The sequence below is a fragment of the Pieris brassicae genome, chromosome Z, assembly GCF_905147105.1.
Source record: "Pieris brassicae chromosome Z, ilPieBrab1.1, whole genome shotgun sequence".
NCBI lineage: Eukaryota > Metazoa > Arthropoda > Insecta > Lepidoptera > Pieridae > Pieris > Pieris brassicae.
The window spans coordinates 11,559,210-11,577,509 of record NC_059680.1 but is presented as its reverse complement, the minus strand read 5'-3'; the positions used below and the strand labels follow the sequence as shown (position 1 = coordinate 11,577,509).

General features: G+C 32.3%; 1 protein-coding gene across 1 annotated transcript; it reads right to left on the bottom strand.

Moving 5' to 3' along the window:
* Window positions 1-403: 403 nt before the first annotated feature.
* On the bottom strand, window positions 404-17,693 carry LOC123718377 (probable citrate synthase 2, mitochondrial). Its single transcript, XM_045674783.1, has 9 exons — window positions 17,536-17,693; window positions 11,313-11,474; window positions 10,123-10,352; window positions 9,518-9,674; window positions 8,870-9,069; window positions 3,207-3,339; window positions 2,347-2,492; window positions 1,932-2,094; window positions 404-1,521 (listed from the first exon to the last, which is right to left on the bottom strand). Exons 1-9 carry the CDS (start codon window positions 17,578-17,580, stop codon window positions 1,360-1,362), a joined length of 1,398 nt encoding a protein of 465 aa, XP_045530739.1. The 5' UTR covers window positions 17,581-17,693; the 3' UTR covers window positions 404-1,359.
* Between the last annotated feature and the right edge of the window lie 607 nt (window positions 17,694-18,300).

Here is an 18,300-nt window from a genome sequence, read left to right as displayed (position 1 = left end):
ACAAAGGCGGGAACTAAACTGGGTGCCCAAGTGCGGAGATCCTATCCCGTAGGCTACTTTACCCATCGATATAATAAAAATGAAATGTGTTATTCATATATTTATTTTTTGCAAGTTAAATAATACTTTTGGAGGTTAATTGCTGAGGCATGGGAAGACACATTTGTGTATCCATAACTAATTATTTTTTTAAAGGACTTCTGGATCCAAAACAATTATTTCACCGGCAATCGAACCACTGAGAACCTACTTACTTTACTATAAAAATCACAATGGATTGATTTATCTTTTTGTTGGTATTAAACGCAATTTTCAAGGATTAATTCTAGCAATGTTATGTAGTATTTCATCCCAATGAGCATGATTACTAGGCCAACATAAAAGTAAATAAAAAAAAACTACATCGAATATTATTTCCTTTAATTATTGTATTGTCAATTTGATTCAATCTTAGTTCATAACTGCTGCCCACTTTCCATCTACGGTGGACTATTTCTAAATCCATTACGATGACATGACCCAAAACTCTATGTGAAATGAATAATAAATAATTCAATACTTTGGTAACTTGAAAATAAATTAGACTACAAGTATCAATGTCAAATAAATAGTATTTATCAAATAGTATAAAATGTTATATATGTACAGAAATACACATATGACATTTTAAAGCAAGTTTTAATCTAAGTACAATGAAAATTAAAAAATACTGAATATGCAATTGTGATTCATTCAAAAATGTCCAAGATCATATTACATATTTTAGGCTGTCTCTTAAAATAGTAATGGGAAAAAATAATTTTAAAAAATTAAGTTTTTAGAAAGGAAACACTCAAAGGTAGACAAAAAATATACAATAGATGTATTTACAAATATGATTAAGAACATGGACATGATTCAACAATATATAGCATACAGTTGGCTAATGATCTATTCTAAGCCCATATAACACCACACTGTTGGTTTGACCACTCAGAAAAAAATCTAAAGTAATAAATCACAGACATAAGTACACAAAAACAATAATAATTTCGCGTTTATTCTTAAGTCTAGAAAAAACAATATAGAAATTATAAGTGTGGTGCAATTTAGTGATAAACTACTTTACTTATACAAAATTTTATCCAAAACCAATAATGTTTTGTCAACCGCAACCCCATGATTTACATAAATTTTAAAAATTTGTAAACCCTTATTTATTGTGATTAAATTCATACATTGTTCACTAAATTGGCAGTTAATCTATAAACGTGCCTTCTAAGTTCTTGGAATAAATATGAATTAATAAGTACTGTAATGAGGCTATGGATATGAAGGGGGGTGGGGGGCTATGGATATGTGGTTTTGTCTTGAAATGACTTATTTTCCGAGTTGTTTGATGAGGGCGTCAGTGCTGAAGGATTTTGGTCTTTCGATAGGGAAGCCGAGGGCGCGAGACCAGACAAGTTGTGCAAGCACACCCAATGCACGGGAGACACCGAACATAACAGTGTAGTAGTTCATCTCCTTCAAACCGTAATACTGAAATAGAAGGTTTAATTATTTTCCTGAACTTTGGTCCCCTTTTGATTTATTTTAAGCCAGAAAAGCTCAAAGTTTGTGTATAGTGTAAGATCAGTAAATATTCATAATGATTCCTTTGCAAAAATGTTTTAGGAGAAAGAATCAGAGTTGAGACTTAGCACTTCCCGTTTATCAATTCTCATACATTTCGCAGATCGCGGACTTACCCTTAATGCATTAGGATTTAAGATTCACTCTGAAGTAACTAAGCTTATTATATTCTCAAAACTGTCAGAAAATGAAGAAAAAAAACACATTTCAAACAACAAGATCAATAAATTGAATACAATTTTTTAATGAATTTAACTTAATAAATGAGATTGAGATATTTCTTAAGTGTGATTTTAAATAGTTTGGGGATAAATTACCTGTAGCAATACACCGGAGTGCGAGTCAACATTGGGCCATGGGTTCTTGACCTTGCCAAGCTCAGTTAGGATCGGTGGGACAACTTTGTAAACAGCAGCCACCAGTTTGAATAAGGGGTCGTTGGGCAAGTGCTTGAGAGCGAATTCACGTTGGCATGTGTATCTGTAAAGATATAATATGTATATACTATTTGTATCGTTTAAACGATATTTAAGATCTTGTATGATTTTAGTGTGCGAGAATACACAAGTCTATTTCATAAGGCAAATATCGAAAATGGCGATTTTTTGACCCACCAGGGATTTCGAACCCGAGACCTTATGATATAGTCGAACTTGCTAGCCACTAGACCAATAAGACTATTATGATATTTATTTTACAATTGTTTATATGGAATTTCATAATCTATCTTACCTAGGGTCAGTCTTTCGGAGTACAGCGTGTCCATATCCAGGAACAACTTGACCAGACTTCAGGGTCTTCCAGATGAACTCTTTCAGGCTCTCTTCTGTGAAGTTGTCACCAACTTGCTTACGGAGCTTCTCCAACCAGATTAATACCTGTGAAATTAAAGTGTCAAAGTCATTCATCTATACAAATATTATGTAGCTATGACCTATATAGACCGTGGTATAGTGTTAAAAGTTTGAAAGTAATATCTATAAAACGGGCAGCAGACAATTCCTAATATTCATACTTTTTTATCATACATATTAGTGTTATGCAAGACAATTTTAGGTTTTAATAACGGTTTAAATTATAAAAGTACACAACCCCTCTTATTACATGGTAAAATTAACTAATATGATTTTTGAGGTTTGGTCTTATTTATCATCGATATAGAAATTACATACCATAGAAAAGACTAAAGTAGGACGTTTCTAGAATTTCTTCTCAGACGATTAATACTAATAGCATTCCTTTAACGAGTCTTTCGTCTCATTTGTATGAATAAGTTAATTTTTTTTTTTCTTTTTACGTAATTGGCATTCGTTTTGTAATAATTCTTTGAATTCATTGTCGATGTATATATAATCTAGACAAATTTTGATCATTAGTTGCCAAAATAGACTTCAAAGGAGTCACAAGTACCTAAAAAATGTACCAACTGTGCTTGGCCTTCAAGAAGGGAGGTAAAACAGAAATATTTGTCATCAATATTTAGCTTATTTCTAGTAAATTTCGGCTAGTTTTCGTGTCCAAAATGGCGTCTTAAGAAATAGTTCAGAAGTGAATTTTGCTCCGTGGTATTACTACCCAAATCATATCCATACCTCCTGGTTAGCAAGACCGTGGAGTGGTCCAGCCAGACCGTTAAGTCCAGCAGCGAATGACAGGTAAGGGTCGCTCAGAGCTGATCCAACCAAGTGAGTTGTGTGCGCTGATACATTCCCACCTTCGTGGTCACTATAAACAAATGACATTCCAGAACGTTTATTAAATATAATACGAATTCCTTATGTATATACAGAACTGAATAATATTTTTAAAGAAATTCTATCCTTCGTGAAGTGCCAATTGTTCGATTATACATTAATACTTTACTTATCAAATGAATTACTAATGAAGCGTCAAATTAAAATGCTGATTTCAAGGACAGAGTATTTCCTACGCTTAATTAAGACATTAACAGGAAGGTAAGCATAAGCAATATACCAATTATTTTTAACACCATCTGGAAGGAAAATAAATACTGGATAAATAAATACTAATCCAATTTAATTTATTTCCATCACTTTAAAAAAATCTGAACTTTCTGAATTTGATACATATATCGATACTGAAAATACCCAGTTCGTAAAAATGTAAATCCAGTACTTATATAACCTGTTGGTGTGTTTTATCAATTAAGTAGTTGTAAATTCAAATTCGCTCAGCAATAAAACATTCGCTTGGCAACACATCTTTTATTTCTGAATGGTCGTTCAGAGACGTCAATTAAGAGTTGCTTCACTCTAATCTCACTACTATTAGCAGGTGATTTATGTTCTTTATATAATCTCAATAGTTAATGAAAATCTCTGTACTATTGGAAACATGTCTAAGTTCCTTGTTCTATAAGTTCACGTACGTTTCGTGTAGAGTACATTACGCAATGGATATGTTGCCAAGTGGTACACACAAGTGTTATTTGAAGTTCCAAATTGGTACAATGACATTCGCAACACTTTCAATAAATAACCGCGACAAGAATAATTTATTGATGAAGAGATTTCGAACTCGTAGTTCATTTGTTTTTATATGATCTTTTGTGTTTTTTTATACAACGAATATGGAAATCTTTTTTTCTTCATGAAGCCAGCTAAAATCATTTATAAGTTACAGACTTGCCTTTAAATGCCTTAAACAAGCCAACTCTCGCTTCTTCACTACGTGAATTAATCAATAAATCTTAATTCATCAGTTATCACAGAAGGCATAGTTTTAATTACGCTTGTTTTTTTATTATTTCAAGTTATGTAAAAATTAATTTATAACAACGTTTAGATTTAATATAACATACGAAAACTATCAGTGTAACAGGTTCGGCTAAATAATTAATAAAAAATAATTTTAATCAGAGATAATGAAAAATTGTAATATTGAAAGACTGGACACAAAGTCATTCAAAGAATTCAAAGTCCAGTAGTTTTTAGCTTCATTTGTTACAACGAACAAATCTTTTCCTATATCTATACATTAAATCATGTGATATTTATTTACGAACAGTTAACACTATCGAGACGTTTATGACCTTTGACGTTGTACCACTACTCTTAATTTTATTTCTAATATAAGCTCCTGTCTATAGCTAGCTAATACGTTAACAAATCTTAACGACTGCCGCAAATCGAACTTATTTTTTAGTCTTCTTCGTTATTTATATAATTTTTTTATACATAAATGATGTATACATACAGGAAGTAATCTATAGAAAGACTGAACTGTTGGTTATGAAAGATTTCCCAAAATGAGAAGTTGTTCCTGACATTTGTTATATGTAAGTATTGCTTATAATTTCGATAAGAGTCTTTCCTCCATATTCGATTTTATTCCCTTTGGAGTAGAGACTCTTGAGTCGACAGTTCAAGTGCACAGGCGCTAATAAAATATTTAATTCATTTAATACGGGTGACCCCACAGCTGATGCTTTCCTCGCTCATGGAATAAGTGTCGCAATATACAGCGAGGAAATGTTGCCATTTGTTTTTTAAAAAAATTTAATTATCTAAATACAAATTAATATAGCTTAGCAACATATATGTATTGGTCCAGGTAATATCTTGATACAGATCGTGATATATTTGTTATCTATTTTTGGGTCGTAGTCTATTGACATAATTCAAGGTGACATTGATAACGATAAGACGAATAGCGATAACATTAAATATTTCAAGATTCTGAGATAACGACATTTCGAAATTCGAAAGATGAAACAGTATTTGGTTTTCTAAAATGATATTATAGATGTATTAGCCACCATCCATGTTTTGAGCCTAGCTTTATTTACTCAAAGAAATTATCTTGTAAGTTAAACATTATTTACACAAAATAACTGACATCATATCAATCAAGTCGTGTTAAGCTTCCAGTTCACGTCGATTTGTATTCGGATTCAAAATCCGTAAAATAAAATTTACAACTTGTCAGTCAGGATGACAGTTTAAAGAATTAATATAGATTTGTTTACATATGACACGATTAATCAACGTACAAAAATTATATCCCCATACGGTACAGCTACAAATCTTGTGTTTAGTCACGCACATATAATTATATATCAACATTTGCAAGGCTATTCAATCGCTTTACTAGAAATTAGTATATTATCACAAATAGGTATGTAATCGCTCGTTAAGTGTACATGTGATAACGTATAAAACCTGCGGGTTTAACAATATTCGAAGCTATTGGAGTCGTCCATTAAGCTAAAAATTCGCTCAAATAGTATTAAAGAAATAGGGCAGTGATTGTTTAGCTTCTATGAAATCATTTATATTAAAGGCGGAAGCAGCAAATAATTAACTTTTTATAAACGGTGACCCTTAGTCGTGGACACTAAAATAATTGATGAAAAAGTAATCTCTATGAAATTATGTCTTAATTGATTTATTTTTGCATTTTGCTTTGTAGACTTTACACTGAGTAAATTACTTTCAAGATGTGTTATAAACTTCATAAATTTATTCACTATAACACTATACCTATTAAATCCTTTCAAAGTAGAGAAACTTTCAGAACTGGAAATTTCTCGTCTCTGGGGCCAAGACAACCCAGGAGTAACTAGGTTCCTGATGATTTAATCATACACGTGAGTTCTATATAGATTATAGTCACAGTTTCTCATTGAGATGATCAATTGACATATTATTGAAACGTATCGTGCCAATAATTGACTCAATATTGTACATGAACGCGCCTTTGCAATTGGATACAATGCCTGTAATTATACCTATAGAACGTGATTGGTATCAAATCTATTTCTGTACCTATGAACGTTTTAAATCGATTTTTAATTTTAATTTGTGGAGTACAGAAAACTCATCAAATATTGTCGGCATCATATAATTTAAATGATTGATTGAATAATTAATATTGAAAGCTTTTGTATCTTAATAGTAAAAAAATAATTGTTAAATGTGCTGACGTGATTGCCCCAATTGATTTTTTACATTAATGATTATTTTTAATAAGCATAACGTAGACCCATATTTGTCATTATCAATTTCGTGTTAATTCAAATCGAAACTAACTATACAATTTGTAATGTTATATATGTATGTAAATGTTATAACACTCTCCTTGGAGTAGACTTTTGGGCCGTTGGGTTCAAATGCACAAGCGCTAATTAAAGATTTATGTCGGCGACTAGTAGATAAGTACCGGTGTCCCGTGAGCTGGGGCTTTCCCCATTCAACGAATAAGTATCGCAATACAGAGACGAAATGCTGCCAGCACTAAAGGTACACCAGTCAGCCTATTTATACATTTTATTAAAATTACCAGTGTTGGCTTCAGCGTGCGTCTCTCATCCCTGAGGTCGTAGGTTCGATCCCCGGCTGTGCACCAATGGACTTTCTATGAGCGCATTTAACATTCGCACGAACGGTGAAGGAAATCATCGTGAGAAACCGGCTTGCTTTAGACTAAAAAAGTCAACAGTGTGTGTCAGGCACATAAGGCTGATCACCTACTTGCCTATTAGATCATGAAACAGATACATAAATCTGAGGCCCAGGCCTAAAAAGTGTGTAACGTGATTTATTTATTAAAATTTATGTTGTAAATAATATTATTGAAGAGATTCTGTTAGTTTAAGAATAAACGGTTATACCGATCCATATTAATTATTAGTAATATTTTCGTAATGATAGGTAACAAGCAACATAAGACATGAATATAGAGCTCATTTTAAAGCAAAATAGGTTAGTTAATATGAAGAAATTTAAGTTATTGAATTACACGTTTATTGCGCAACCGGAAATCACTAAAATGTAGAGTAAACAATTAAATATCAATCGTTGACGTCACAAGTTATTTCCAGCTATAAACATATTGAGTCGTAAGTAACAAAGAACCTTCGAGATGCACAATTGTCTGAGAAATCTAATTAATGATAGTGAGAACATATAAATAATTAGGTACGGATTCATAAATACGCGAAAAGCCATAAGCAATTGAATATTTAATAACGTATAGAATTGAATTTTATTGGTGCTTACCTCGCTTAACGAATAAGTGCCGCAATACAGCGTTACGGATACACTGCCACAGGGACAAAAATTTGTTTCATTTTGTATTCATCAATTATGAATTATTATTACTACTATGTAGGTTAAGAATATTAATTGTATGAATACTTCGTTGTTAATAAATGTAACATACATTCAAATTTGAATGTATTTTTAAGGATTACCTATAAGCAAGTTATAATACCTACCTATAAGCAATATATTTCTTTTTGTTACAGAATAGAGTGGCAAACGAACCTACGGGAGTATTGCAAATAAAAACATAATATTGTAACGTTTCAATAATCACAATATCTAATAGTTTCGAAGTACAGTGATATCCATGTTTATGAGATGACAGTTTACCATAAATATTTCATTTCTTAAAACAAAACGTAATAAACCAATTTGACAGTACTGTCTTAAGGTACTCGAAACCTTGCGTTACGTACATAATGTAAAAAAATATCCGTTCAAATATTTTATAAAAAGTTTTGTAACAATGTATTTGTACAATGCATTGTACGCTTTATAAATTAAAAAGAAGCATTTAGAAAAATGAAAAGTGACTACATACTTCAGCGATAAAAATAAAAAAATATATTTTCAGACATATTATGAACGTACGAAAAGTGGTCCGATTTGAAAAATTATTTAACAATAACAAGCTATTGTTCCTGAGTATCATATCTTATCTTTATTTCCAAAATATGAAGGTGTCGTGCAAGCCGCAGTAATTAAACTTTTGAGATCATGACCATGCAATTGGAAAGACATTTGCGCACAAAATAGAAGTATTAATAAAAAATTTAAACGTTAGACGAAGGAAATTAAAATATATTACATGAATCACAAACACAATTAATTCGCAACACACAAGACAAATTCGCAAAGCTGGTTTTTGGGTTATTTAGCACATTTAAAGGTATCTATAATATTATTTTTCATTCAATTACAATTAGCACTTCACGACTTAATGAAAATTTTATTGATATATGAACACAATTTGGCATTATAAAATAGATTTCATATTGTTCAATTTTTTTCGTGTTTACGACAAATATCCGTGAATTAGAAAAAAAATAAGAAAACAGATAGAAAGCCCACCAGAACTCTGTTCCCAGAGTTGGAAAAAAGGATTGGAAATTGGTTGAGAGACAAGTGGAAAAAATTGGAGTGGGCCTTCTTAATGTTAACCTGATGATGTAGAATAAAATTTATTTTACCTGTGAATGGTCAGGTAGAGACGCATTAGTTCAGTGAACTGTGGATCGTCGAAGCCAAGCATGGTGCAGTAGTTAGCTGACCAATCCTTGTTCTCGTCAATGGCACCAATTCCCTTACCATCGCGATAAACATTGCGGTAGATGGTTGCGGCAATCACTGGCAACTTGGCAATCAAGTTCATTGCGTCTTCGTAAACATACTGAAAATTATTTATTACAAACCTATATCTACATACAATAGTGGAGTGGACTCCGATCTTAGTTGTAACAGTCGTGTTCGATACCCCAACTATACTTTAGAAATTATTTTACGTAAAAACAATATTATCTTATAATTTTCAATCTCTTTGTATTTAATAGTGAACTGTGCAAATTTCCGGAATTCATTCAAAATAAGATATAATTTGAATATATCTTCGAAGAATACAATCTAGTAACAGTAATTTTTATACGTTTCTATTTACTGAGCAATGGTTCGAAGCCCAGCTGTGCACCAATGGAATTTATGTGCACATTTAACTTCGCTCGTACGGTGAAGGAAAACATAGTGGGGAAACCGGAATGCCTTTGTGATCAGAAGGTTGATCACCTATTTGCCTATTAGGGTAAACTAGAAGGGTTTTGGGGACGCTGTTTTTTTTTACTGACCTCCCAGTACTTGGACTTGTGGACACCCTCAGAGTAGGCTTGAGCGAACTTAGACTCGCTGTTAAGGGCAGTTACGGCAGCCGAAAATTGCGACATTGGGTGTAATTTGGTTGGCATATTGTTGAGCATTGTCACGACGTGTGCTGGTAATTCCGCCCTGAAAAAATAATGTATATAGATCTTTCTGACGGAATTAAGGTAGATTGTTCGTTAAATTATATGTACAAGAACTGTAATTTTCATACGGCGTGTCTAATAGATTTTTGCAGCTTCCTTACTTCCTAATATTTCTCCAGAATTAACCTCCGAGTACTCGAAGGTCACCGTGAAGGTGACTACGATTGCTTCTTTGAATTTTGAAAACTTAAGATTTTGGGTTTAACACAAAGTAAAAAAAGGGTTCCAAAAGATCTAAGTAATCATGAAGATAACTCTAAAGAACCCCGTGCTTACTGTGTAATCTATGTTTATTGGAAAACACTATATTTTTATTTAAAATTTAATACCACGCCTTAAAATGACAAATCGATTTTAATAAGGTTTGATTGTTACAGGTGACGAACACCATCCTATACAACAATCATCCTATATAAGAAAAAAATTACCTTTGAGCCCATTCTTTGGAAATCGCTGCGACTTGGGCTTCGGTGGGAACTTCCCCTGTGACAAGAAGCCAGAAAAGACCTTCGGGCAAAGGCTCGTCACCACCCTTGGCTTTGGGCAGTTGCTTTTGACACTCGGGGATGGAGAGACCACGGAATCTGATACCTTCATCAGCGTCAAGCACTGATGTTTCACAGATCAAACCCTTGATTCCGCGCATTCCACCGTACATCTGTAATGTTTTATGTATTTAGATCACCATAAACAACATTGTCATACAATAAGCAGAGATGATGAGATCTTGGAGAACTGATCGTGGTAACACAGAATGCTAAAGATCACGTGGCCGTTCACCAATCAGATGAACCGATCAAGGGAAAGATTCATCGTCCTCAAAACTGTGCACTGTAATAAAAGAAGCGCTGGTAACAGATAGTTTGCTCCAGATGTTTCCTTGGTGAGCATGACGTTCGAACATGAGCTACCGACTGAAGAGAAAGAGAGACATTACATTGTGTAAACTCTATATCTGGGTCAAAAGTACGCATTTTCTAGTCATTTTCTAGCCAGTCGAAATTTGACTTTTTAGGATGATTAGAGTAACTAACATCCTAAATGTAAAATTTTAAAATGCTCTTTAAAATTAGTATTAAATTATCAGTATTAAAGTCATAAGTTTGTTTAATAATTTCTATGAATATAAATTTAAATACTATTTGTATATCTTTACAATATATTTTTTGCCCGTTACCTAAAAAACCGGACGGACCAAACGGAGTATGGTCTACTCCATTATGTTTTAGTTACATTTCAATATCGTACTATTTAACATAGACCACTACGATTCTAAGGATTCTTTACTAAGTGCGTAAGACGACGCCCATATGTTAAACTCATACATTTGAGACATAAACTTAAGAATATCTTACTCTTTCCATGAAATATACATATATTAACTATATCTGGAAGTATATAATCAATTCGTGTTTGATGATACAATGATTGTAAACACGATAGGGATTAATAGGTGATGGGAATAATAACCAATATTGATCAAAGGCCTTCTAATCATAATAATCTCTTTTTTATATAGAACTGGACAGACGTTTGGTTTGGCCAGAATCCCACCCCTATGTTAAGTGAGATGTGGCCTTAAATGAACCAAGATCTGGTGATAATCGCTGCAGCTTACCATATCAACGGTGACGTCTCCCATTTTGGTGGCGCCATGTTTTTTACGGAGCTCGCGGATCTTCTCCTGTTCTTTCGGTATCTTCTCCTGTAGCACGCTCTTAAGGTTTGTGTTCTCCGCACTCAAGTTGCGGAGCAGAATAGATGCCGTTGGACATATTTTCTGTAACAATTTAAATAATTTAATTTATTTTTTAAGTTAATATAAATTTAGGTACCTTTTTTCTTGTAAAACATTAAACGAAATATGTAAAATACAATGAGCAGTGACTATTTAGTTATTATATTTTAATTTTAGTCTTAATCGTGTGGAATCAGTAACATTACGGGACAGCCATAAAAGGCAGTCACCGCAGCCCATGGAAACCCTTCACAGTGGGTGCGTTACCGGCTTTTGATGGACGAAAATATCTGTATCAACGCTTGAGGTCTCTGTATAGATCGATCTCTCACGCATATAATTGAATAAATATTTTAGAATTATTGAAAACATCTAGATATTACATTTCGAACGTTCAAATATCTTCAACTTGGAGGTTTTGATGTGACCTTATTTATAACAAGGTAACATCAAAATAAGGATAAATGTATTGAGGATAACGTTTAATATAATTATTAACGAAGGGAATTTACTTTAAACAAAATAAATTCGTTAAGATTTATTCCACGAAGAAAATGTTATTGCCGGAAGTCATTTTTTTATGGAACACGGGGCAAACGGGCAGAAAGCCCTAATGTTAATTGATACCACCGCCAGTGTCCATTGGCGAGAGGACTCGCGAGTGCGTTGCCGGCCATACGTAAAAAGCAAGTTATTTTTATCAATTCGGCAATAATTGGTTACTTTTCAGTATTATCTACCATTTAATTATTTTAATAGTCTTGCACCTGAAATGGAGATAATTTTAAAATTGTCATTTTATTTTTTTCAATTTGAACAAGTAGGTAAGTTTGCCGGACACAGATCACTAGAGTCTAAGCTATACCAATTCTCTCATGACGTACCTTCCGTTAACAGCTCACATACAAATAAAAATCAAGTGGTACACAGCCGGACGTCGACCTTACGATCTCCAGCTTTAGAATCACGCTTACATAGGCCAAAATCTTTGCAAAAATTCGTTACTATTAAAGACATTATACACAAGGAATCAATAAAGGGCCAATGTATCTATTTGTTAATTTAATTAGTTTTATGAACTATGACGTTGATCACAGTTCTGTTATATTCGTTCTTAATTAGTCTATCAATGTTGTTCCACAATTCAATCAATAAGTCGGGTCAAATGCAGTTTACCAATTGACATTGGATACAATGAGTTAACTCGACGCTTCTTTGAACCGTTTTGATGGATTGGTATGATCACCACTTGCGTTTGTTCTATACTGACTGAATCGATGGCAATTTAAACCAGATTGACGATTCAATTCTCGTTCGGCGACCAGACGGTTTAATAAACAGTTGAACACAATAAAGCTGGATAGTGTTTTTTTTTTTTATATCAGTTGTTATGTGTTAGAAATAACAAGTCTGTATCTTTGGTTACTTTTTGGGGCAAACCAGCCATTGTTGCCAATTGTAGTGGCGTTGCGTTTGAGGTGTGTTTTACTGTGTAGTAAAAAAATAAATAATGTAAGAAAAATATTGGTATGTTTGGTCATGTTTCACGTTCTTTGTGACGACTCTTTCTATAGCAGAATTAGACTCACGATTGCTTTCAAAACACACATTAAAAACGAAGTATTCTACTACCAAAGCAAACCGCGATTTTTATATTCAACAGTTGCATAATCAAAAAGCTGAATACTACGAGTAAGAATAATAAAAATACACTTATTATATTAATTCTTATCGCAATTAGCTACAATATATAATATACGATATAGACAAATGTTTTAATTTGCCTGGCTTCTACAAACGTAGCACTTGGAATTATACTTTATAGAATATAAATTAATAAGTTGAAGCCAAAATCCAATCGGCAACCCTACTCTAACGAAACTTGCTTTGGAAGCACAAGGATTATCTGAGAAATTTTGACTTGGCACTGACATCTAAAAACTAAATAAATAGGATCTTCTAATTCTTTTATAAATAATTATTATAATTAGTTTTCTTAATATTACAAAGTCAATCAATACAATTAACAAATGTATATTTTTTAAGGAGCATTGTTGGCCTAGTGGCTTCAGCGTGCTCATCCCAGCTGTGCGCCAATGAACTTCTTTCTATTTTCGCATTAAATATGAACGGTGAAGGAAAACATCGTGAGGAAACCGGCATGCCTTGGACCCAAAAAGTCGACGGCGTGTGTCAGGCACAGAAGGCTGATTTGACTTGCCTATTAGATCCTTAAATGATCATGGAACAGAGAAGAAAAAATCAGATATCGAGACCCAGACCTAAAAAGGTTGTAGCGCCACTGATTTATTTATTTTATATATTTTTTTTAAAGTTTTATTGCCTTAATTACAAAGCATAAAATATGGATCAGTGATTTTATTATCTACAGCCCCATACTCCACTCATTGCATAAAATAAATTTTTTTTTGAGGATTTGAGTTAATTTATACACGGGCGTGGAGTAATCGAAGTTCTCAGAAATCATAAATAATATAGGTAATATATGTGCGGTCATATCAGGCACTATAAAGAGAAATAACAATTAAAAACGACAAAACATGTCCTTTGATAAACAAGGTTTCTTAACAAAAGAACCATTGAAATTATTATCACCTGTTCCTTGCATTTGAAATGAACTGAGTTCAATCCTCGCATACATTAACATAATGTTAAATATTCTCCACTGTGGGATCATTTTGTAAGGTTACGTTCTGTACAGGTACAAGACAAATTGGAATATCGTAGTCAAATTCCTAAAACATTATCACTTTAACTTTAAAAATATAATTTATATATAAATATCTTCAGGTTCATAAGCCAAATTGGGTAGAATATTTGAATCCTTTCACCTTTTCCTATAAGTACGGATAGTTATGAATTTAATGCAAAACTGATTCAAATTTTAGAAGCAATAAACTTCTACTTAGAGCTAAATATTATTTAATTATACACTCCGCTGGCTGGGACCCAAAGTGACCCGAAACGAAAGGCGAAAGCTAAATATTACTAGATAAATCCATACAAAATTTAAATGTCTTCAAAAGGGTCTAAATATTAATCTACGTAATCCTTGTACACAATCCACGCATGTTTACTGCGTGACGTGGTACGTCAGCCTCTCAACGAACTATGGCGCTAAAATACTGGCAGTGAACAACCTTGAAGAGTTACGCAATATTTAAACACGAATAATAAAGTAATTTTACTTGCTGTTATAAATGTTGTCTGCGATATTTAAGTTCCACATTAATATATCGAGTTAATTCAGGTTATTTGTGTATTTGATTCTCATTGTCATAACGAGGGCCTCACGTATAATTAAACGATAATCCGCAAGTATGTTAGTAACATATGTTCTACTGAGAATAACTTGACAAACGTCTCTGTAATAATTAGAACAGCTTCGTTAATAATGTACATTTGTGTGGCGTTTATATTGGTAGACTAACAATTACTTGTAATAAGTTTTATTTACATAGTAAAGTCAGAGTGGTCGAAGTGAGGGCTAGACCAACTTTTTTCTATAACTTCATCGTATTACTATTATGTAAATAACCTAAACTACTTCCGGGTTTCCGAATTCAAGGGAAAATACCTATATTATAAAATCAGGGCAGCCAGATATTATAGTATAATTGGATACCAATCCGGCCTTCATTTAAGTATTAACGAGTCGTTTTTTCACTACGTCCAAATGTAAAAGTATACTTCGATCTCTAGTGTATATAATAATGTTAATAATTATGGATGACAGTTGATACGACTTCCCTAATCACTAGATCGACTATCGGCAAAACAAAATAGTCAAATAAAATGGAATAAATGTTTCGAGTAAGCTAACTGATCGCCTAGCCCTAGAGTCTTTCCCTCTTTGTCTTAGCTAATGTTGCATAACATATCATAGTAAATGTTAGATTTAAGTTATTTTCCATCGTTTTTCTCAATCTACAAGGCTATTACTACCGTCCGACGTGACGTAAAGAAGCTAAGTATTTATTACGTCTTAAAGAACGTAAGAAATCTAAATAAAAAATATTAATGATTTATCGGACACGATTTAGGAAGCAAAAATCACAATAGTCTTCAAATTAAATTATTAGTGTCATAGTAAATACCAGTACAATTTTCAGCTAAAATGTATATATATATATAATTGTTAACATTCGATTCTCAATCTACTATCAAGGTTTTAAACTTTGAACCAATGGATAATAATCATATTGCAACTGCATTTTCGAGTACCACTAGAAAAAGCATCGCGAAGAAATCTAAGTCACGTCCCTCTTGAGTCATACTACAATTGTTTAGTATTTTAACACTGTTGTAATCAAAGGGACATAGAGGACACGGATGTCATGAACCTAACTTGGATTACGATAATTACGCTTAACGATAACAGAAACAGAGATATGATTGATACGCCTATTTGATACACAACATTTTAGATAAAGTTACACAGTGAGATACAGCGAGAAATTACTTTTAAATAGTCAAAACTCAAAATCGTTATAAATCGGCGGTAATCTATAAATCAGAACGACTTTAATTGAAGCGGTCACAAAGATTCTAAACGAATAGTTTTATTTAAACCTACATTGGCAAAGTAACAATAATAATTACATAACCGTTATTCACGTGACGTCTCAGGAGATAATCACGCACACGTTATCACATTCTCGCGCCATTTGGACGACACGATTTAAGCAAGGTGAATTAAGTCCGACTTTAACCTTGACTTTTACTGGCTTCACATGAGAATTATCATGTGTATGATACATTCAGATTGGAGTACTCCAGATTTAACTAAATCCAATGAAATATGCGAATGTTTCATTGTTAACTCTTCAATATGGTATATATCATCTTAATTTGTAAAACTAGAACTAAACAGACTTAAAACTTGTGATAAATGAAAATGATTTGACATTATATTTGCACTGTGTGTGATTGTTTAACTATTCATCTGAATGTTATTGTTTGATCTTAACAAATACTCCAAATGATTGATAGTTTCCCATTTGATATTTATGAAACTTTTTTTACAGGTCTGCTTCATGACAATAATATATATTTATTAATATTTAAATAAATTCCAAAATGTACTGTATTTACAATACACATAACCAACATAGTAATAATAATAATAAAAACCAACCAAATAAAAAAACGGACTTAGTAAATTTGGTTTAATTTTGTAATTTTTATTCATGACAAAATTAAGATTCATATTTGTCACAAGTTTGGCATTTTGCATGTTTATAAGTGAACAACAGTTTTCTTTTGAAATTCACAATTATACGTTGATTGATGGCTGTACATAACTTATTTATGATTTCTAACAAAAACTTAGTCACATTAATATTAATACAGTCCAATAATATACAAGACAAACAAAAAACTAAAAATTCTCTTAACATATGTGTATATTCGGTGCAAGAAAATTTTTTATAAAGATGTCCCAGAGGCAGAAAAGAGTTTTAAATGGAGTTTCACTATTATTTTATTTTAAACAGATGTGTGCAATTAGTAATTAAAACAAAGTAAGATTAAGGTACAATGTAGGTTAAATGGATACCCACACATGCAAATTTAGTGGAAAAAATATTATATTATTCATATATACATAAAATTATATACAGAAAACAATACATATTAATATCAATTTTATATAAGAAATATATATTCAAGTGCTTCAAATTTTGTTATAATATAACCTTAGTTACAGAAAATTTGAACATTTTTAGGGTTAAGAAGAACTATCTAAGGCGAGGAGGCGATTTTTATAAAAAGAGTAGTTTAATATGATAAAATATTTTCAAGCTATTTAAAATTGGAACGTTACGCCCTCAACGCAGCAACGTTTTTGCCCCTTGGGTTAATCGTGCGTTTTAATACACAAACATAGTCAAGGTATTAAAATCTATTTTAAGTACTGCTCATTGATCGAAAAAAATGCACAAGTAGTGCAATTTATGCCTAAAATAGTTCATATTACATAACACGAAATACGAAAATCTATTAAACAGGTTATGTGTGCGAGAGCGGTAAAAAATATATTGTCATTAAAAGTGCTTAGATATAAAATTATGTATAAACTTACCTGTATTTCAACTAATTTAGAAGTTGTAATCTTGAAAAGAGCCATAATTGAACCCACCAAACGCAAGCCGAGACGCACAGACACAAAGTATTGAATTCTTGCACGGCAAAGTCTAAAGGCGAAGGGTGATGAGGGATTTGTGGCCGGTGTTGCCAGTAATTGGTTTTAGAATAATATATACAAAACTTAATAACGAATAACTCAATTTCGTAGTAAGTGTGCACCCCTTACTTTAAAAACAATAATACATGTGAGATACGTTTTCAATGATTGCTCTTGGTAACTACTGGTTAAACTGGATTGCTAAACTGTCGGCGGTATTTTGCGGTAACATCGCAGCTGACTAGACGTTAGCCATTTCAAATTTACAACTAATATTTTACATGGCAACTAAAGTATAACACATTATGAAGAAAATATTTTTTTTTATTAAATATATTTTGCGTATTAATGCATGACCTACCAGAGCAAATGCTATTCATGAGAATGATTACGTAGATAAATGTAAGCTAATGTCATTTAGATATATAGTATATATCTTATATACTATATATTGGGCTCTTTATCTGAGGCTTTTCTTCTAAATTTTTATCCTGTAGTTTGTACTCCTAGCTCAAGTAATACTGTTGGTGTTTTATTTTTATATTAATCTGGAGCACCAAAATACATTGTTCGATTATAATTCGTGTTGCGTGGAAAACCCAAATCGGAAAACGATATATTCTATTTGTAACCTGAGATAAAATAATTAACTACATACAAATA

Excerpts from the sequence above, each read along its gene's own strand:
- LOC123718377 (XM_045674783.1), bottom strand. The coding sequence starts at position 17,580 with ATGGCTCTTTTCAAGATTACAACTTCTAAATTAGTTGAAATACAG. Across the intron at positions 9,675-10,122 it reads TCCAAAGAATGGGCTCAAAG|GGCGGAATTACCAGCACACG; the intron begins GTAATTTTTTTC and ends TTATTTTTTCAG. Across the intron at positions 3,340-8,869 it reads CTCTACCTGACCATTCACAG|TGACCACGAAGGTGGGAATG; the intron begins GTAAAATAAATT and ends ATTTGTTTATAG.